Source organism: Calypte anna, chromosome 5A (assembly GCF_003957555.1).
Source record: "Calypte anna isolate BGI_N300 chromosome 5A, bCalAnn1_v1.p, whole genome shotgun sequence".
NCBI classification, from domain to species: Eukaryota; Metazoa; Chordata; class Aves; order Apodiformes; family Trochilidae; genus Calypte; species Calypte anna.
The window spans coordinates 1,967,066-1,987,454 of record NC_044251.1 but is presented as its reverse complement, the minus strand read 5'-3'; the positions used below and the strand labels follow the sequence as shown (position 1 = coordinate 1,987,454).

Below are 20,389 nucleotides of genomic sequence, written 5' to 3'. Positions count from 1 at the left end.
TGTTATGCCAAACAGGCCCACTAGCTGTGGACCTACACAAAAAAGGTATTGAGGTCTGATGACCATTGAGGTCTGATTGAGGTCTGATGACCACTTGTTACTGGCCTTGAGTTTTGAAGTGGGCTTCTCACACTGAAACTCAACTGCATTGCTTAGAAGGCCATGTGTAGCATATCTTTATTTGAAAGAGGCAATAGGAATTCTTTGCATGGTTTCAGTGAGGCTAAAATATCTAAAATCTTTTTTTTTTTTTTGTCCCTTCCTTAGACACCATTTTCAATTGGAATACGTGGCTTTAGCTGGTTCCCAGTTTTCATTTGGGTCACTGGTGGAATATAATCAGTGCTGGAGTTTTCCTATAACTAAGCAGACTGATACTACTACAGAAACAAACAGTGAACAAAATCTCTGATTTTGAGGACAGAAAAACTGTTTTTTGGAGATACTGATGTTTTATGGAGGCACAGATGTAAGCAGTGAGAGGAAGTGTATGTAGTTAGTGGGAAAGTGAGAGAAGATAGAAAGTGAGCAGTGGAAAAAAAAAAGGATTGGAGATGTACTAAATGTGCTATATTGCAGAACAACTGGTTTTAGTAACTTATCTTTAGTAACTTACCTGACAGGTAACTATTTTTATTTAAAACAACTAAACAGTGGTGAAAACATTCCTGATTGCTCTGTTGGAGGCCAATACTGGTGGTTTTCTCTTCTTTTCTTGAAAGCATAGGGCCAAGTCACCTGAGAAGATTTTTCTGCAGCTTGTTTTTGGTTGTTTGGTGGGGGTTTTTTTAGCTTTTCTAATTTATGGTACCATTCTTGTTCAAATTAAGATGGTGACAAGTGTACCTGTTGTTTCCAGACCAGGCATAGGAAGAATGGAGGCAGAATGCCACGCTCAACTGTTGGATTGCAAAGGTGTGGCAGGAATTCAAACCTTGGAAGTCCTGGTCAGAGGTAAAAAGGTAGAAATGGCCCAGGTAAAAGTGGCATTGATCTCAACTCCAGGTGTAACTGTAGTAATTCTCTTTCTCATAAATCTCTAGATGAGCAATGTGAAGTAGAAATTGCAAGGCAATCACAGTTTAGTTTCAATGTAGTGCCAGTACTTCTGTGCTTGTGAGAGGAATTCTTGAGCATTCCAACTTAAATTGGCAAGTGCTAATAAGGTTGGAGTTTGTTTAGATTTATTACTTAATATAAGGTCAAGAGAGCAATGGCAAACACTGTGGACATTCTTTACCTAGCAGCACAAACGAGGTAAAGAAAAAAACCAAACCAAAACCAGGTACCTGTTCTCTTTACCAGAAAGCAGTTTCTTAGTTAATGAGCTCACTGGGTTTCTCTCAAAGACTTTATATTTCTGTGTAGTGTCTTTTTGGATTCTTTGCCTAGCTTTGTAATTGGTAAAGGCAGTATTGATGGGACAGAAGATATGCAGTCAGCAGCCATTTCCTATTGGGCTTCTTGTAAAATGAAGCCTTTCAGTTCACTTGCAGCCCATCACTTCCAGCACAAAGTGTCTGTGCTTTAGCAGCACTCAAACCATGGCACCCTCAGGCCCTGCTGACCCCATCTGCTCTGGGGGGCAACAGGGGCATTGGGTTGTGCCCTTGATGACTGTAACTAAAATGTGTTTAATGTGACCCAGAGCTTGAGTGGGGCACAACATGACTTCTGGAAATGCCAAATCCATCTCTGTGGAGACATTCTCAGAATAGCCATGCAGTGCTCTTGGCCACACAGCAAGTGTTTGGAGCTCTGCAGCTGGGCTTCCTCCAGGCATGGTCTGGATGGCCAAGGTTGTGCCTCCAATGAAATGCAACAGGAGGAAGAGAGTGCACTGTCCCCCTGGGTGCCTTTTTGTAATACCTAAATCTGTGATAAGCCTGTACATTTCTGTAGGTCGTGTTAGAGACAGCAAATGCTCTGCTTTGGCTATTTTAGGACATTTGGAGAGCAGAATGGAAACTTAAGTGTTCTGAGAACGTGGTTATGATTGCAATGAAACACAGCTCCACTGACAAGGTATGAGGGGTAAGAGCAGTTCCTGGCTCTTGTAAGTGACCACAAGAGGCCACAGGTATCAGTCCAAGAACTTGCCAGTAGAGCTGTGTGTGTTGTGTGGCCCTCTGTCATCAGCTCTTTCCACAGATCAACAGCACAAATTCTCCATATCTTTTTTTTGGGGGGCTGCATTTTAAATACTACCCAAAAAAAAAAAATTAAAAAAAAAAAAAAAAAAAAAGAAAAAGAAAAAAAAAAAAAACATTAGTGAAGGAATTCAGTCTCAGCACAATTGTTAACACCAGTAAAGGACATTTACAAGATTTCCCTTGCCTTACACCCTTCATGCTGTGACAAATCAGCATATAATTAAAAACCCTTTTCATAAAGACTACATGTCAAGCTCAATGAAACAATACAGTATGAAAGGAATAGAGTGTGGCTCTTGTTTGTCAGGAGATGGAGCAGCACAACGTTGGGTGGAAGGGTCAGCTTAATGTTGCTTGGCTTGATCAATCATCATTACTCTCCAGCACAAATTAACGCCCCCAACCCCCCCCTTAAAACCTTTTTCCCTCCAAAATAAATAAAGTTTTCCTAAATTTTAAAATTTGCACTTTAAAATTATGCACTGGCTGTGGTGGAAGGCAGACCTGGGTGGCAGAATTAAAGCAGCTGATTTGCATATTGATGGTGCTACCCCCTTGTCATGTATAAGCTCAGAGTGAAGCTCAGGCTGCACACCCCAGGGAGAGGCTCAGCTTTCCCCTTCCCTGTCTCACCACATCCAGTGAAGCAGTAAGCACATTATTAGGCATGGATGAAAAGAACACCCATGTATAAAACATGTAAGCCATGTGGAATTCTGCTTTTCCCAGTGAAACGATGGAGTATTAGCTTCCACTTTAGCAAAATAACCTACAATTAAATTACTGAGAAGAAACAGTTAAGTTTTTGTACCTCTCTTCAAAGAGCTGATGTATGCAGTGGTTGTACTGAGAGCTGCTGGAAAGATGTGAGGAGAGACCTGAGACCCAGCAGATGGCTCAGGTGGCACTAGAAATGGACTTGTCTAGAACAATCTTCAAGCAAGAGAGCACTTTTAACATCCCCCTTTAGCTATCTTTTGTATACAGTGATCTTTGTTGTATGACCAAACTGTTAAAGTTGTTGTGTTTAAATTATTTAGGCTTATGTTTATAAATGTTCTTCTGTGAAACTTGTTTAAAAATAATATAATGTTATTTTCTACAAACGTCTTTGGCTGTTGTGTAATGAAATAGTTCAGCTGTTGGAGTGCATTCAGAAATTAAGTTTTGGTCTCATTAAACTTTCCTTGCTGCTCAGGGAGCAATGTATCTATAATATGTAAATGTTGTTCACTATTGCCTCGTATTTTAGAACAGAAGATAGCTTAAACTTAAAAAATGCTGATATAGTGATTTTTTTTTCATCTGATCCATAAATATTTTTCAATCTTTTATGACCCTGGTCATCAGACTTTGGTCCCAAGAGAAAAGTCTACCACTGAGACATACTGCTGAAAAAAAAAAATCCAAATAAGTTAAATAAATGATCAGTCTTTTGTCAGTACAAAATTACTAAAACATTTAAATTTCTGTTAACAGCAGTCTGTTACACCATCAATGCCATTAGCCAGGACAAGAAACAGTTAGCAGAGTAATTAAATTCTGTAGTAGAATCTTTAGCCAGTCAGACACTGATACGTTTCAATCCTTAGCATCGTGAAACATTTGCAGTTTATAGACTTCACACATAGGTGTGACAAACAGTGACTTTTGGGAGTTAGCTGGTTTTAATTAACTAAACAGGAAGAACCTTTGTTTTGGAGAGAGATGGATGTGTACTAATTATTAAAAGTACACAGCAAGAGATCAAGCTACTGCCAGAGGAACCAAGGACCCTGTGCTGGGTTAGGAACTGGCTGGAGGGCCGGGCCCAGAGAGTGGTGCTGAACGGGGCTGCATCAAAATGGCGGCCGCTCACTAGTGGTGTCCCCCAGGGATCAGTGTTGGGCCCAGTGCTGTTCAATATCTTCATTGATGATTTAGATGAGGGGATTGAGTCCATCATCAGCAGATTCGCAGATGACACTAAGCTGGGGGGAGTGTGGATCAGCTGGAAGGCAGGAGGGCTCTGCAGAGGGACCTGGACAGACTGGAGAGTTGGGCTGATTCCAATGGGATGAGGTTCAACACGGCCAAGTGCCGGGTCCTGCACTTTGGCCACAACAACCCCATGGGGAGCTCCAGGCTGGGCACAGAGTGGCAGAAAGGGACCTGGGAGTCTGGATTGCCAGGAAGCTGAACATGAGCCAGCAGTGTGCCCAGGTGGCCAAGAAGGCCAATGGCATCTGTAGTGGAACAAAGCAACCAGATGCCTCTGATTACCGAGAAGTGGGTGTGAGCCGGTATCAACTCCACCTGTGCCCAATTAGGGCAGGCCCCCTATTGAGCATGTGCAAGACCAGGAGGCCAATAAAAGGTGAAACTCACAGCCACAGACTAGCTCACTGCCGAGCACTGTATTACCTTTATTGCGCCACTAGCGCTCATCGACTCCAAGGTGTGGCTCTCGTGGCGCAGCTGGTTAAGACCCAGTACTACAATGCCGAAAGCCCCGGGTTGGAGACTCCACAGAGAGCCTCACCTTGGAGGCGATGAGTGCTAGTGGCACAATGAAGGTAATACAGTGCTTGGCAGTGAGCTAGTCTGTGGCTGTGAGTTTCACCTTTTATTGGCCCCCTGGTCTTGCACATGCTCAATAGGGGGCCTGCCCTAATTGGGCACAGGTGGAGTTGATACTGGCTCACACCCACTTCTCGGTAATCAGAGGCATCTGGTTGCTTTGTTGCACTACAGGCATCCTGGCCTGTATCCGGAACAGTGTGGCCAGCAGGTCCAGGGAAGGGATTCTGCCCCTGTGCTCAGCTCTGGTGAGGCCACAGCTTGAGTCCTGTGTCCAGTTCTGGGCCCCTCAGCTCAGGAAGAAGATTGAGGTGCTGGAGCAGGTCCAGAGAAGAGCAAGGAGGCTGTGAAGGGATCCAGCACAAGTCCTGTGAGGTAGGGCTGAGGGAGCTGGGGGTGTTGAGGCTGGAGAAGAGGAGGCTCAGGGGAGACCTCATCACTCTCTACAACTCCCTGAAAGGAGGTTGGAGCCAGGGGGGGGTTGGGCTCTTTTCCCAGGCAACTCTCAGCAAGACAAGAGGGCAGGGTCTCAAGTTGTGCCAGGGGAGGTTTAGGTTGGAGATTAGAAAGAATTTCTTTATGGAGAGGGTGATCAGGCATTGGAATGGGCTGCCCAGGGAAGTAGTGGATTCTCCGTGTCTGGAGATATTTCCAAAGAGCCTGGATGTGGCACTGAGTGCCATGGGCTGGGAACCACGGGGGGAGTGGATCAAGGGTTGGACTTGATGATCTCTGAGGTCCCTTCCAACCCAGCCAGTTCTATGATTCTATGATTATCAGACACCTTTTTATTGAAACCCACCCATGAAAGAAGTAAGGACACTGTATAAGTGGTGCTGACATGGTCCACCTGACCCGGTAGGTACCGGTTCTTCCCGGGCTTTGGTGGCTGCATCCCTCCCAGGATGAAACCCTGGCTGTAATGAAGGCCATTATCTGGCACTCGGTGTAATCAAGAAATGGCTGCATTATCCCACATTACCTCTGGTCTCCAAGTGGCATTGTAAACAGAAAACGACAAAAACATGAGTGCAAAAGTCAGCTGTTTTTTTTTTTTTATTTATTTTTTTCCTACAGAATTCTATGAATTATTTTGTCCAGGAACATGCTGACCTGTTCACAAAAGGATCTTCATAGTAAAACTATATTATTTTCCCCCCTTTGTTTAAAAAATACCATTCACCTTCCCAAGGCAATGAACTATTCAGCAATAAAAATATAACATCAAGTTCTTACACCAGCTTGCTTTTTAATGCAGGAAGTGGTTTATGCCTCTTTCAAATTGCATATATCTGACAACATCCAACCTGGGACTACTTTAAAGGCTTGTGCTTTAGAAATGAAGTCTGGGGACTTCTAAGCTGCCTGATTTTTGTGTTATTTACAACTTCACATTTCCTTCCTGAGCCTCCAGCTTGCAAGGTAAGGCTGCAGTGTGGAGACAGGAGTACCAGTACTGGGAGGGTCACAGAACAGTCAGGGAGGTGCCTTTCTACCACAGTTACACAGCTCTGGCCACTGAGGAGACAGATGATAAAGCAGGCAGAACAAACTGTGACCTTCAGACAACCCTTCCCTCTGTGCTGGCAACTTGGAGTGAGTTTGGAACAAATGCAGGGGACATTTGGGTGACACCAGTGTGCACATCACAGCAGGCTGTAGTCCTGGGCTTCTGGGACTGTTCTAGGGTAGGTTGAAGCACCAGGTACAATTGTGCAAAGGCTTCTTCAGTCAGTGAGGGCATTTAGAGAGACTGAGTGAAGATACTTTGAGCAGGATGGAGAAGCAGATAGATAAATTGTTCACTTGGCAGTGATGGCACGTGGAGAACATGTGACTTCCATCAAAAAAGAGGTAATCAACTTCTCAATCAGAGTTGCAGAAAGCTAATGAGGCACCTAAGCAGCAGCATCATAATGACAGTTTACTGGAGAGAAAAGATCCCTGAGAGCAAAGCAGATTTCAGTACCATAAATAGAGGTTTTGTATCTCTCTGAGCATCTCTCAAATTGAGCTAACAACAGGACCCTGGAAGGAGAAGTATTGAAAGACACCTTTGTTAAACAGCCCTTCAGCACTGGTGCCATTCCAGCAAGACCCTCACCAGAGATCATTTGGGAAGAAGTTGTTCCTTTTTGGTTGACTGGAAGTAAAAAACAAGGCACTAGTCAAAAATTAGTTGGGATCAACCTCTCCCCCCCCTGCAAACAGTAATGAAAAAGATATCCTAGATTTGGTTTAGTTTGGGGTTGTTTTTTAGAGGGGGGTAGGTTGTTGGGGGTTTTTGGTTTTTTTTTTTTTTTTAGTATTGTGATTCTAAGTTAATCATCACCACATGGTGACAGCTTCTTACAGTCCTAATACTCTGCTGGCCAGGTTTTCTGTCTCTCAGTTGCTTCCTCCCTAAGAACAGCTGTCAGCATCTGTTGACATCAGTAATAAAGAGTTCCATGAGTAATTAATCCCTAACTTAATGGCATGTGCTACTAGTTTAGAACAAGCAAAAAGGAGAGAAGTAAGACTTGTGCATAGTAACTACTTCAAGTTACATTTAAAATGCCAATCCAAGCCATGGGAAGAGATGGTTACATCCCCAAGACAAGACAGTGCTACTGCTGCCATTCTCCTGGGATGACAGGAAAAGTAATCTTAATTTTCCCACCCTACAGGTACTTTTTATTGGAAAGAAGTAGATTGTCACCAGAAGACCACTTCTCAGCATATACAAGCCACATTCCAAAGAGATGTCCCCAGCTTCAGGTAAATGAAAAACATTTCCAAAGTCTGTATGGCTGTAAATCTGAGAGTTCTGGGCTAAGGTAACTTAAGGCCAGAAAAAGTTTATCATTTTGATGTCAAAGTTTATCATCCATGAGTTGCCATCATTCCCCAGGTGCAGTTCAATCTGTAATTGCTGAGGGCTGGCTGTTATTCATTTCTTTGAGTCGTAAGTGCCAAAAGCAAGGAAGAACCTATTGCTCTCTTCAGATGGTTGTTTCTTGAAGCAATCAGCAGTTCAGGCTGTCAGGTTTCTACTACAACACAGCCTACTTACATAATTTCACTTTTCCTCTGTGCAGCTAATTAAAATAACTTAGGCTAAACCAAATATATCCTCTCTTTTTGGATTCATACTCGTAGTCATTTGGTTATTTCACATTTCAGTGCTTTTCTCAGTCATTCCCTCCAATTCCCCAGTCGTTTTGGTGGTTCAAACACAGTCCTCTGCAGTTCTGCAACACCTTGCGGGTGTTTCTTAAGCGTTCACCCCAAATGCATGTGCAGAAACTCCTGAATCTTTCCCCAGGAGTGTTCCTGGGCGTGGGCATGTGCTTTGCTCTCTCCACCCCACAGGACAGGCACCCCCAGAATACGATCCAAAGCTGCCTGACAAAATGGAGTAGAAGGAGGATCAATTCTGTGACCTGCTCCTGGATAACTCAAGAGTTCAAAGTTTTCCTTCCCGTGCTGGCGCAGACGCCTGATTGCCAGCTCAGCATATAAGGAGCTCTTCCACATACGATCAGCTTCCCCTACCACCAAGAGAAAGTGACCTTCTGCCTTCTCAATGGGGATTGCAGAAAGAGAATTGGCAGGATTTGCTGGGTCATCCAGAGCTTCAAAAGTGTCAAATACACCAGTGTCAGAAACACTGACCTTATTGGTATCGAAACGCAGCCCGGGCAGAGTCATCTCACCATAATGGAGATCTGCAACTGTGTTGGAGCTACAGCCAGAGATCCAGACAGCAGCCACCACTTCTGGCAGAAAGGTGATCATGGAGAGTGCTAATTCTGCACCTTTCCCAGTCCCAATCACTCCAACTCCTGGTCCCTTCACCTTCAGATAAGATGGGAGGTGATGAAGAAAGGAATAAAGGAAGTATGAATTACAATGGCATGAGGCATTATGCCTTTGGAACTCTGTTACTTTAAAAAGAAAAGTTTATTATTGATGACCTTTGCTCCAGGCTTCTCCCTCTGTTAAGTTCTCTACTTTTTAGAGACAAGAAGAAGCTGTAAACCACACAAAATAGCACAGACAGGCACAAGAGGTACCATCACTTCAACCTCACCTAGTCCTACTGCCTATTTTGATGCAAATATACCCAAATAATACCCAAAACAGGTAGCAGGAAAGTTAAGCACAGTCTTTTGCTGTTTATGTCTGAGGCAAACAAAGTAACCTCACAAATGACATTTGAAGGATTAAATTATTTGTATTATTAGTCTTGTACTGTTCTAGCCCAGGAAGTGAAAATGAAAGCAACATCCCAAGTCATCAAATCCATACTTTTGCTGACTCTGGCAGAGTTTTCTATTACCTTCTTTTAAACTAATTGCTTTCATTAAAAACATAAAAACAAGCAATAAAAAAACCCACACAAAAAAACCCCAAAAACAAACAAACAAAACCCCCCACAACAAACAAGAACAAAAAAAAACCCCCAAAAAACAAACACTCCATCTTTATTGCCATTGCATCTTTTTGGAGGATATTCCAGCAAAATTTTCTAATAATAAATGAGTTTATTTAATTTAATAGACAGCTTGTGCTAAAAGAAATTCCCTCTGCAGTTTTAGGTGTCAATGCCTATGCAGGACCTGCACTTCCCATTACTGGGCCTATGGGCAGAATTCCCTTGTCCCGAGAGCTCTCTCATTACACTCACCTTTGGGTGATGCTGTAGGAATCTAGCTGCCTCCTCAAAGTATTCTAGTTTGAGTTCTTTCATGACCCTAGGCAGATCTTCAAAGTCAAAATATGGCAGGGAAAGAGCAGCAAAGCCACGGGTAGCCAGGAGGCTGGATCTAAATTCAATCAATCCTCCTTCATCACCGTACATGTCAATCACTCCTGGGAAGGGGCCATCCCCTGTATTCAAAAGATGATGGACAGACAACAAGTGACCAAACAGGACACTAAGAACTACCTGGTAAAAAGTGAACAACAAAATCTAGAAGGCTTAAGGCATTTTCTGTTTAATATCCATTGCTTGCCATTGCACAGCACTGATTAGAGAGCCAGTGTTGTAACCCACCTTTGCTATTTCAAATTAAGAAGTGGTCCTTACCTTCCTAAAAAAATACCAGTTAAACTTGTCTTTAAAAAAACCCAACCCTCTTCCAAGTGTATCTTTCAATGGTCTTAACCTCCCACCCTCAGAATTATCATACTCTTAAGTCAGCTATTTCCCCACAAAGAAGTCATACTTTAATTAGCAAGCAGCAAGCTCATTACTAGTGTGGCAAGAGCACTGAGCCCTGGAAGGAAATTCTACAAAACCTATGGAAACTCTGGAATAAGGCTCATTGAGCAAAGAGCTGCAGAGACATCTGTTGCTAGATGGAAGCAACTGGACTTAGGAGCTCTGTCTCAAGACCAGCACTGTTAACTTGGCAGTAGAACTGCTCTACAGATGTGCACAGAGGCTAAAACTGACAGCTGTATGGGTGTGATGATGTGGGCATGAGTGATGCAGGTAAAGACACAGAGGTGTGTGCAATCAGCCCCACAAAACCAGATAATCTGAACCACAATTTTCACCAAGCACACTTTTGCAGTCAAGGTTGTGTTACAACATTACTATGTGCCAGGCCAGCAGATCTTGGGTTAAAAGGACACAGTTCTGGAAACTTTATAGTTTCCAGACCCCAAGCAGGCAAATTGGATTTTTACTTTTTAATTTTTTTTCCTAGCCACCAGATGTCACCACTGATTTACTTGATCCAGCTCACTACAGCTATCTCAGCAGAAAAACTACCTGCTTGTGCAAGAGCTAACTTTCTGACATTACCTATATGCAATACAGAAAAGACTGGTGGCATTTCAAGGTGCTGGAGAAAAGGAAGTTTTGGGCAACACTTGCAAGCTGGTGGAAATCTAACATAGCATTTAGAAGTCAGAAAAGGACTGAAATACGATTTTGGGATCTTTTCCTTTCAGTTCTGATTTTTTAAGGGTCCCATTGATTTAGCACCCCTACCTTGACAGCTTTCTGGCAAGCACAAGTGTTTGCTTCTCACAAAGGCAACCTTTGACTTACAGAAGGATCCTGAACTGCTTTCCTGAGTGTCTACACGTGCCCAAGTATGGTTTCTGCACAGGCAGGTAAAATGGGCTGGATAAAATGGGTTAGACAACTACTACTGCTTAAAAAAACCAAACCAAACCAAACCAAACCACAAATAACACCACACCTGTATCTTATGGCTGAATTGAGAAATCTCCTCCATATTAAAATTACAGCATAATCCCATTCATGTCATCTCATTTTTACTATGAATGGTTTACATTTAAGATTCCTATCTTAACAATATTCACATTTTTCCAATCCCAAGGCAAAAAAAAGCTATGGTGGTAACACTGTAACTGGATCCTTGATCAAGAACGATGTCAGTATCATTTAAGCTATGATTCCAGACTTTATCAAGTCATTACAAAGCCAGACTTTCTGAAGGGAAAACTGCAATTGCAATATCATCTCACAAAGCTCTGGTATCTCACTGGACTCAGCAGAAATCCAACTTGTCCTCTAAGGTAGGATAAATCAAAACAACCATGTCTCAGTGATGGAAATACAGAACGCTGACTAAACACTTGATCTGAAATTCAAAGTTCAATCTCTGCTGTTGTTTTTTTTCTTCAGTGGACTTTGGATCTGTATCTAAACAGATAAAACGATTATTGGTTTAGAAATCATTCACTGAAAATACTTAAATCCCTAATAACTCTAGTGGTACTTACAGAACTTGCTGAACTAAGTCTTTACAAATTAAAGGTAATTTGGAGGACAGTTCTAGTAGCAGAACACTCAGGGAAATGCAGGAAGTTTAAATCATGGCTGAAGTGCACATACACCATCATCAGCGTAAAGTTTCATTTTCCAACACCACTTCAGTTGATCAGAGCATCACACCTCATAAAGTATAACCACCCCACAAGCAGAAGAGGTAGAACTTGCTCCGAAATCTATTTTGCCTTTGTAACACACTACAACCATTATCTTGGCTTTGGCTCTGGTATAACTGAGGTAGAATACCTGAATTATTTTCTAGAATCTCTTTTGCTTCTCACCTTACCAGCCTGAGTTTCACAGGGAAGAAAAATGCCTTTTTGATTCAGTCCTATGCAAGATAAAATCCTCGGGAAACAGCACAGGCTCACAGGATGCAGTGTATCAACTTTTCTGAACGATACGGATTCCCGTAGTACAGAGCAAACATCACGCCCACTGAAAAACCGTAGGCTGAGCAGTGACATGATAAGCTCTACAACCCCTGTCCTCATTTACCTTCTGCCTGTCCTGCAACACCCATCTGCCCGTGACTGTCCTGCCCGGTGTCAAGAAGGACCGGGTAGTGCGGCCGAGCTGTGTCCCGACAAGCCTTTGGGAGTGTAAGATTTAATGGAAAAAAAAAACAAAGCAAAAAAACCCACCGAAAAACCCAACAGAAAAAGAAACAAACAGAAAAGCAAACAAAACAACCTAAAAACCCACACAAAAAGCCCAAACCTCCCACCTGTCCGCAGGGCAGGATTCAGATCTAATATGGATTATGGATTTCCCAGGTGATATATTTTGTACCTTTATCTTTTAAAAGAGACTGTCCTTACTCTGGGCTGAGAAGCCAGGCGGTCCCGCCGGCCCCGGGGTGAGGGTCTCCGGTTGGGGCACTCACCCGGCGGTAGGAAGAGAGACCCCCTTACGCCTCCCTCCTTCAGCCGGATCCTCCGCACGCCGGGGGCAGCGAACCACCTCTCCACCTCGGCCTTGGCCACCACCGGGCCGGGGATAGCTCCGGGCAAGCTGTGACCCTGGTGAACCAACACCTCCACCTTCATCGGCGTGCCGGTGCTGCGGGGAACGAGCCGCTGGTACGGCTTCTCCATGCCGGCGGGGGCGAGGCTCCAGAAGAGCCCCATGGGCTCCACGCCGGTGTAGTCCCCGCCGTGCGAGGCGTCCGTGCCCAGGTGCAGCTCGCCGCGGCTGTCCGCCCGGTAGTGCGCACACGACTGGAAGAGGCAACCGCGCTCGTCCGCCGCCACCGCCCGCAGGGTCACCGCCTGCCCCGGGCTCAGCCCTGCCACCCGCGTCTCCACCCGCTCGTCAGCCAGGCCGGCGGTGGGGGACACGGCCACGCTCACAACCCAACGCCGCGGCTGTGGGAAGGGGGAACGCGGCGGCGGGACGCGGCACAGGGTCCGCGCCGGGACCAAGGCGGCGGCCACCGCTCTCCACATCCCGGCGGCAGCTACGGGAAACGCGCTGCGCCAGCGGCAATAACGGCACCGCCAGCGCCACCGCCCCCTCCAGGCCGCCGCAATCGATAGCAGAACCCCTCCTGGCCCGCTCGACCGCCCTGCGGAAGCTATTGCGTGTGGCCGGGCGGGAAACGGAGCTAGCAAGCTGCCCGGGGCCGGGACTGCTCCCGCCTCTGCGCTGCCTCTCGTTCCCCCCTGCCGTTTCCCCCTCCCGTTACCGACTCCGGTTTCCCCCCTCTGGTTTCCTCCTCCGACTTCACCCTCCCGTTCCCCCCTCCAGTTTTCCCCCTCCTGTATCCCCCTCCCTTTCTCTCCTCCGGTTTCCCCATCCCGTTCTCTCATCCAGTTTTCCCCCTCCGGTTTCCCCCTCCCTTTCTCTCCTCCGGTTTCCCCCTCCCTTTCTCTCCTCCGGTTTCCCCATCCCGTTCTCTCATCCAGTTTTCCCCCTCCGGTTTCCCCCTCCCTTTCTCTCCTCCGGTTTCCCCATCCCGTTCTCTCATCCAGTTTTCCCTTCCCGTTCCTCCCTCCCACGGCTTCCCCGTCCTCTCCCCCGCAGCCTTCCCCGAAACCGTGTGGAGCAGCAAGGCGTTGGTAGATGTTACCGTTTCATTTTAATCCATTAAAAAAAAAAAAAAAAAAAAGGACAACGATTGCAAAAGGCATCGACAGACGTACAGAATACACATAAACATGAGCAGTGACTAAAAGACTTTGTCCACTCAGCTTGGGTTTTTAAGGCACCGACGTATTAAAACATTTTGAGTACAACAGTGCAGCCTCACCGGCACCCCTGGAGCAATATTCAGTGATTTTTAATTCCAGCTCCTTCGCTGCCAAAAGTGACTGATGACCCCCAGGTGAGGGATGAGAGAGAGCCCCCGGCTCCTCAGAGACACAGACACAGGGCCAGCGAGAGACAGCTCCGGACACAGCATCCCCTGCCCTGCCCCTGCTGCCTTCCCGCACCGGGCAGCAGCTCCCGCAACCCCCCCTGAACAGTGCTTGGCTCAAGATTCCTCTAGAAGCTGCCATGCCGGCTTTGCAGCCTTGCTGGTTTTAGCAGCACTTAGAAACCAGGAAGCTGTGGAGGCATCAAGGGGATGTACAGGTGCTGCTGGCCTACGAAGGGATGTCCAGCCCTACTGAGGAGATGCCCAGTTCTGGAACTGAGGAGTTCCAGGCACAGACTACAAACAGATCCAAATCTGTTAGTTCTTCATGCTTACCAGCACCTCAAAACCACCTCAAAACAAATACCTCATTTTCCATTGCCTGTGCCCAGAATGTCACCTTAGGTTATGGGCTGTTGATGCAGGCAGAGTGTTGCTGCTGTTGGTAAGTGACATACTAGATATTAAGTGTTAAGGCTGATACGTTTCAGTGATGTGGGAGAAGAGGAAAGAGCATGAAGCTGGCTGTGGTAAGGACAATGGCATACAGAATGTTTCCTCTGAGAAAGCCAAGGTAAATTGTCATTCCACTTCTCAGCTTGGATGAGTTCCCTTCCCCTTAAGTTCATGTTCAAAGCAGACCCAGCCTAACCATCAACACTTTTCCATGGTTTGTAATCCCATACTACACACAACAGGAGGACAAGACCTCCAAGGTTAGAGGAGGGAGTTAAAATGATGCAGCTCTTGTACTCTTGCCCATTATGACCCTCTAGGAAGTCCCATAGCTTATTCTCTGGTGTTCTTTGAGCCATTTAACAAAGAATATTAATCTGTAAAGTAACCAAACTCACATCATAGCTTATTAGATATTCGAGGTGGCTTGCCTGTGAGGTGTTTGTGGAAGAAAGCCTGGATCTGCTGCCAAGCATCTATCTGTGCCTCGCAGTGTGCCTTGGGCTCCCCTCCCCACACCACAGGCATGCCAACTAGAAGATGCATTGAGGCTGCACACATGGGGAAAAAAGGGGGTTCAATGTAGTGCCCTGCTCCAGGATAACAAACTATCTCAGGCTTTTCCTTCCCATGAGCTTGCAAGCGTCTGCTCCCCTCAACTGCAAAGAATTCACTTTTCCAGTTGCGATCATCCTGGCCAACAACGAACAAGAAGTGACACTCAGCTTTCTCCAAGGGGATAAGGCTTTTGTGGTCAGGCCCTTCTAGTGGGTTGTTCAGTACCTCGACAATATCAGCAATCCCAGACTTGTTGACCTTGATGCGTTCAGTGTTCATGCCAAGGGGTGGAATGGTGACATCCTTGTAGTGGAGCACTGCGCCCACATTTGCCACTGAGCCATTGATGAGAGCAGTGGCCGCGATGCCCTTCAGGAAGGAAGCCATGGAGATGCACAGGTCACCCCCCTTTGAGATCCCCAGCAATCCAATTCCTGGACCTTTAACCTGGAGGGGAGGGAAGAGAAACCACAAGCAATCAACCATGGCAAACCACTTTTTTAAACTGTTGCCATATTCACAGCAAAGTTGTAGAGAAATAAGATAAACCAGGTGCCTCGAGTTGCCAAAGAGTGGGTGTGAGTCCACCTGTGCCTGGTTAGGGCAGGGCCCCTATTACCAGGGGGCCAATAAAGGTGGGGGACACACACACCCACAGAGGAAGCTCACTCTTGTGTGAGGCAATGGAGAGGTCAGCAGCTCGTCAAGCCTCAGGAGCAAGAAAGGCTCGTCCCGCTACACTAACTCACAGAGGAAATGAGGTATTCCAAAGTAGCTTACTCACCAAAATGTATCTTTAAAAAATAACCTATTGAAACCATTTTTCTAAGTGAGTTATACGACTGACACTTAAGTCAATCTAGAATAGGTTACATTAATTTTCTTTTATCCAGGCAAAGTAACTAGAATAGAAAAGCTAAATGATCTTACAGGGTGATTAAATCCTCTAAAGATATTGAAAAAAGGTTATCTAATATCCCAACTGGTCTAATATCCAAAGACCCTCAGGTAAAAAGGCTCTGGGACAGCATAAAGATTTAATACCTTTTGTCATCGTCCGTGTAATAGCCTCCAAACCGATTAACTCTGAAGCATGGAAAGGGACAAACTGGAAAATATGGCTCAAAGTTTGCAAGGGGTTAAAAAACATGGTGAGAATATCAGTGGAGGTGTTAATGTGAGGCTATGGTACTGCTCTCAGGAGCAAAAAAGGCAAAGGGGAAGCAATTTTCACATGTTTTTTTGGGCAGAGAAGGTGGCACTAGCAGGGTTAGGAAAACAACCAACACTTTTAACTGCTATTCATCTTTCTGAGTTTAAAGAAGGTATTTAGGGTTCTCCAGATTAACCAAGAGCTGCCTTATGCAACTCTAGTTATCATCATGCACAGCTACTGGGAAGGAAATGCAGAACTGAGCAGAGGTGTTGACTTGGAAGGATCCTCATGTTTGCAACTAGCTACTAAAACCCACACTCACGAAACACCAACATTTTGAGTGATTTTTACAGCTTATGCAATACACAGCAAGAAATGCATTCTAGTGGGCTTCCTGGAGGCCTGGATCACATGGAGGTTATCACCTGCTCCATGGCAGAAAAGGGCATTTAGTTCTGAAGGACATTCTACAGCACATAAACCTAAAAGCCTGACTGAAAGTCCAATAAGCCTTCAGGCAACAAGCACCCTAGTTATGACATGGGGTTGAACAAAGCAAAAATTACCAGTATGTGACCTATGTGTCACTTGGCCAATTCAAAAGGAAGAACTGGAATTATTTGCCAAAGAGCCACTATAATAGGAGCTATAAAGATAAAACCCAAATTAATTATAGCCAGCTTTCACAGAGATGCTATTTTAAGCACAGCAGTTCTGCCCTGGTCTGGAAGGGTCTGACTGATGAGAGTGTCAATGCACAAACCAACCTGTGGGTGTTGTAACATATAGTTTACAGCTTCTTCAAAATATTCCAAGTGGAATTCCTTCATCTCTTTGGGGAGATCTTCATAGCTGTAGTAAGCCAGAGCCAGCACAGCAAAGCCATGGTTGGCCAGCAGGCATGCCCTGTATTCAGGGAGTCCACCTCCGGTTCCATACAAGTCAATAATTCCTGGAAAGGGCCCATTTCCTGCAAGAGACCACATAAACAGACACATTAACACACAATTTTTAATTTGTATTCTAAATTCGTGGGCCTGGGAATGTGTCTTTCTGAAAAACAAAAAAACCCCTTGAGTAGCAGAATGATACTAAGGGTCCTAAATTACTGTGCCAGTTTCCACTGAATGGCTGCACTGCTTCAAGATTAAGAAAGACAGCACAGAATAGCAGGACTGCTAATGTTCCAGATATATCAGGGAACATGTGGCTGGAAGGAAAGGGATCCCCTGACAGTCACAACTAGTTCTTTATATCACATAAATTCACTGCAAAAGTATCAAGCTCTGCTTCAAAAATACCCAGGAGGCTTCTCCCCAGAAGACTGATCCAAAAATTCTCATCTTCTGATGGCTCCAGCTTATCAGTTTCAGTGTAAATGTACTCTAGCCATTTATTCTGGGATGAAGGAAAGAAAGGATTTGCAACCAGCCTTGCTAACCTGGTGAGGGAAGCTTTACATTATGTTCATCAGGAGACGGGGCCTGAAGTCCTGAACTGAGAGGGATTGCTGCAATCTGATAACAAAGTATGGAAAGGAAGAGGCCAAGACAGAGTATCCCACTCCTGCTCAGGAGGGAAGGTGAGGCTTCCCTCAGGTGTCTGCAGACTGGTGTGCAGAACTTGGGCAACAAACAAGGAGAACTGGAAATTCAGCTCCAGCCACAGAGCTACAATGCAGTCAGAGTCTGGGACACTGGCTAGGACAGCACATTTGGCACTATCATGGAGTATTTACCAGGGACAGAGAGGGAAGAGAGCCCCATAGAGAAGCTCCCTGAGTTCATGTGATTCTGGAGACATGCTTGGTGAAAGCTGCTGGGTCACAGGGGAAATGAAAGGTGAGATGGCAGCGTGGCTGCTTCAGACCACTCAGCCAAGAGGAGGCTTCATACAAACAACTAGCAGAAGTCCAAGCAGCCACTGGGAGGAAAACACGATGTGCAATCTGAAAATTTCATAGCCCCCTCAGTTATGATTTTTTGACAAAAGTACCGTAAGAGAAAATAAGTCTCATGTTTTGCTTGATCTGCTCACAAAGAGGGAAGAACTAGGGACAAGAGTGGCAGCAAAATACAGAAACTATGACATTACTAAGTGTGGAGAGGCTGCAAAAGGAAGCAGCAAGCAGAGGACTCCACATTTAGAGATCAGCCTTCAAATTAGGCAAATAATTACTAGCTGACTTCCCTGGAAAACAGCCAAGTAGAGGAAAGGTAACCAGAAGACTGGCTGCAACCAAATCCCACGGCATCTGGAAAAAAAAAGAGCACTGTGATCAATGTCTTCACATTCAATACGAGGCCGTCAAACAAATTCCCGTGTGTTTTAATCCATGCAGCTGCACATCAGCAGATGAAAGTAGGTCAGGCTGCTCCTTGAAAAGTGCCCAGGTCCATCTGGAGAGGTCTACCTCCCCCTTGTCCTCTGCCGGGTATTGTGCTCCCTGGGGGGAGCCTAGAGAGGGCCTGGCTTCAGGCTTGGAAGCACAGGGTTAAGAGAAGCGGCAGCACCGGCAGAGGAAGGATTTCGGCACGAATGGTACTCACCAGGGGGCAGGAAAAGCGTCGCCCGGATCCTCCCCTCTCGCACCGGGACTCTCCGCACCCCATCCCGCAGGAACACCCGCTCGTGCTGCGCCTGGGCCAGGAGCCGCCCGGGGGACTCTCCGTGGCCCTCAAACACCTCCAGCTGCAGCAGGAAAGGGCTCTGCACGTCTCGCTTTACCAGCCGCCAGTACTGCTTCCGAGGCTGCAAAGCCCAGAGCAGCCCCATGGGCTCCAGCCCGCAGAAGCTGCCTCCCGGCAGCGCGGGGCAGCGGGCGAGGTCCAGCTCGCCGTTGTCTCCCGCTTGGTAGCGGGCATAGGCCTGGAAAAGCTCTCCTGTCTCGTCCCGCAGGGATGTCCGCAGGGTGACCTGCTGCCGTGGTCCCAGGCCCTGCACGGCGATGGCCAGCGGCTCATCGAAGAGGCTGCGGGCGGCGGGCGAGAGGCGGATGGAGGTGGCCACGGCGGAGAGGCTGCGGGCTGGGGCCATCCCGGGGGTCCGGGCGGTGCCGCGGTGCTGTGGGGCTGCAGAGCGGGGGCCGTGGCAGGGGCTGGGCCAGGGCAGCCAGCTCTGCCTGCTGCAGCAGCTCTGCCGGCACAGGGAGCGGGCACCGAGCTGCCACATGGCTCCGCGTCGCTTCCGGCTCTGCTGGCGGATTCCGTGACAGATCCCCGCGGGACCGGGACCTGAGCAGGGGCCGATGCCGGGCTCAGACAGGGGTTGCGGGATCTCCGCTGGCCCAGCTCAGGGAGCAGCGGGACAGAAAGTCCCTCGCCCCGCCTGCCTCCTCCGCTGCCTTCTTCCCTCCTCCCCCCCCCAATCCTCGGCCGTGGGAGGGTTCTTCGCTAAAGGCTCTGCTGTCTGGGACGCAGCTGCGTCTCGGGGAGGTGACCGGCGCCCTTCCGAGCTCCCCAGGACCGGTCGGTGGCTCTGGGCGAGGGGAGATGCGGGCAGGCGAGGTGCTGACGGGTACTGATCTGGATCTCAGTAGGGATTCACTGTCCGAACAGGGAAAGGGCCGTGGGCCACCGACCCCTCCGAGAAGGGCAGCACAGGACCCTGCTGGTCCGCGCAGCTCAACCGAGGAGCGGGAGCGAGTGTCAGCTCCAGCCGAGGAGAGGAGAAGAGAAACCAGCGCTAGACCGGCATTGCTTCATGTCTCCTGGCTGCCTCTTCCTCCTAGTTGGTTGCCCTAAGGTTTGGCCAAGGCTATGTCTCTGCCAGGCCCTGCCCAGCCAGATGAGTTGGGAAGGGTGACCAGGAGGGTGGGAGGGATGAGGGACAGGTACTTTCACATACTCTTTAAGAAGGTCAGGAAACACCAGGCTCTTCCCGTAGTAGTTGTGCAACGGTTTTAAAAGAAAACCATTCAGTCTGTCTTACCTTGAGCTGGATCTTTCTCTCCAAAGAGAACTGCAAAGGGAGAGCTGCTTCCTTAGGCTCCCTGATGCCTCCTGGGCAATGCAGGTGGAGGTGCCTCTCACTCAGCTCCCCACTTACTGGTGTGTTACAAGTGGAAACATCTGAAGGAATCCTAATCATTGTACTATTTTGAAATACTAAGTGGTCAGAGGTATTGGGCAGCATGCCAGCAGTTTTTCATTCCTCATGGAGATTGCCCCATCTCTTCTAAACATAATGAGGTGCCTTGTCTGGGTATGTTGTCTGGTGTCCAACCCTTCACAAATGGCAACTTCTCCTAAGAAGAACAACACTCCTTTGCTTGAAGTGCTGTATTTGATCACCAGCTTGAGCATTTGCTGGAGCAGATACGAAGGGGTCTTGAAGTCTTAAGCAACACTCCT

The 20,389-nt window shown here is 46.9% G+C and overlaps 2 protein-coding genes and 1 long non-coding RNA gene across 4 annotated transcripts; 1 reads left to right on the top strand and 2 right to left on the bottom strand.

Moving 5' to 3' along the window:
* The first annotated feature begins 5,489 nt into the window (after positions 1-5,489).
* Positions 5,490-8,466, top strand: LOC115598439. 2 transcript variants are annotated; one of them, XR_003987652.1, is made up of 3 exons: positions 5,490-5,570; positions 7,382-7,472; positions 8,391-8,466. It is a non-coding gene; the product is annotated as an uncharacterized LOC115598439 (long non-coding RNA). The 2 variants fall into 2 exon arrangements; XR_003987653.1 differs by lacking the exon at positions 8,391-8,466 and adding an exon at positions 8,067-8,137.
* LOC103539624 (acyl-coenzyme A thioesterase 1-like) lies at positions 5,753-13,040 on the bottom strand. The gene is made up of 3 exons (XM_008506137.2): positions 12,395-13,040; positions 9,385-9,587; positions 5,753-8,552 (listed from the first exon to the last, which is right to left on the bottom strand). Exons 1-3 carry the CDS (start codon positions 12,954-12,956, stop codon positions 7,977-7,979), a joined length of 1,341 nt encoding a protein of 446 aa, XP_008504359.2. The 5' UTR covers positions 12,957-13,040; the 3' UTR covers positions 5,753-7,976.
* Positions 13,041-13,575: 535 nt separating this feature from the next.
* LOC115598475 (acyl-coenzyme A thioesterase 1-like) lies at positions 13,576-19,855 on the bottom strand. Its single transcript, XM_030452525.1, has 3 exons — positions 18,587-19,855; positions 16,805-17,007; positions 13,576-15,328 (listed from the first exon to the last, which is right to left on the bottom strand). The coding sequence occupies exons 1-3, from the start codon at positions 19,206-19,208 to the stop codon at positions 14,723-14,725; spliced, it is 1,431 nt and encodes a 476-aa protein (XP_030308385.1). The 5' UTR covers positions 19,209-19,855; the 3' UTR covers positions 13,576-14,722.
* Between the last annotated feature and the right edge of the window lie 534 nt (positions 19,856-20,389).

Coding starts and splice junctions, on each gene's coding strand:
- LOC103539624 (XM_008506137.2), bottom strand. CDS start 12,956: ATGTGGAGAGCGGTGGCCGCCGCCTTGGTCCCGGCGCGGACCCTGTGC. Junction 9,588..12,394: donor GTCTCTCTTCCTACCGCCGG/GTGAGTGCCCCA, acceptor TTTTGAATACAG/GGGATGGCCCCTTCCCAGGA. Junction 8,553..9,384: donor TCCTACAGCATCACCCAAAG/GTGAGTGTAATG, acceptor TCTTATCTGAAG/GTGAAGGGACCAGGAGTTGG.
- LOC115598475 (XM_030452525.1), bottom strand. CDS start 19,208: ATGTGGCAGCTCGGTGCCCGCTCCCTGTGCCGGCAGAGCTGCTGCAGC. Junction 17,008..18,586: donor GACGCTTTTCCTGCCCCCTG/GTGAGTACCATT, acceptor GGTCTCTTGCAG/GAAATGGGCCCTTTCCAGGA. Junction 15,329..16,804: donor ATATGTTACAACACCCACAG/GTTGGTTTGTGC, acceptor CCTCCCCTCCAG/GTTAAAGGTCCAGGAATTGG.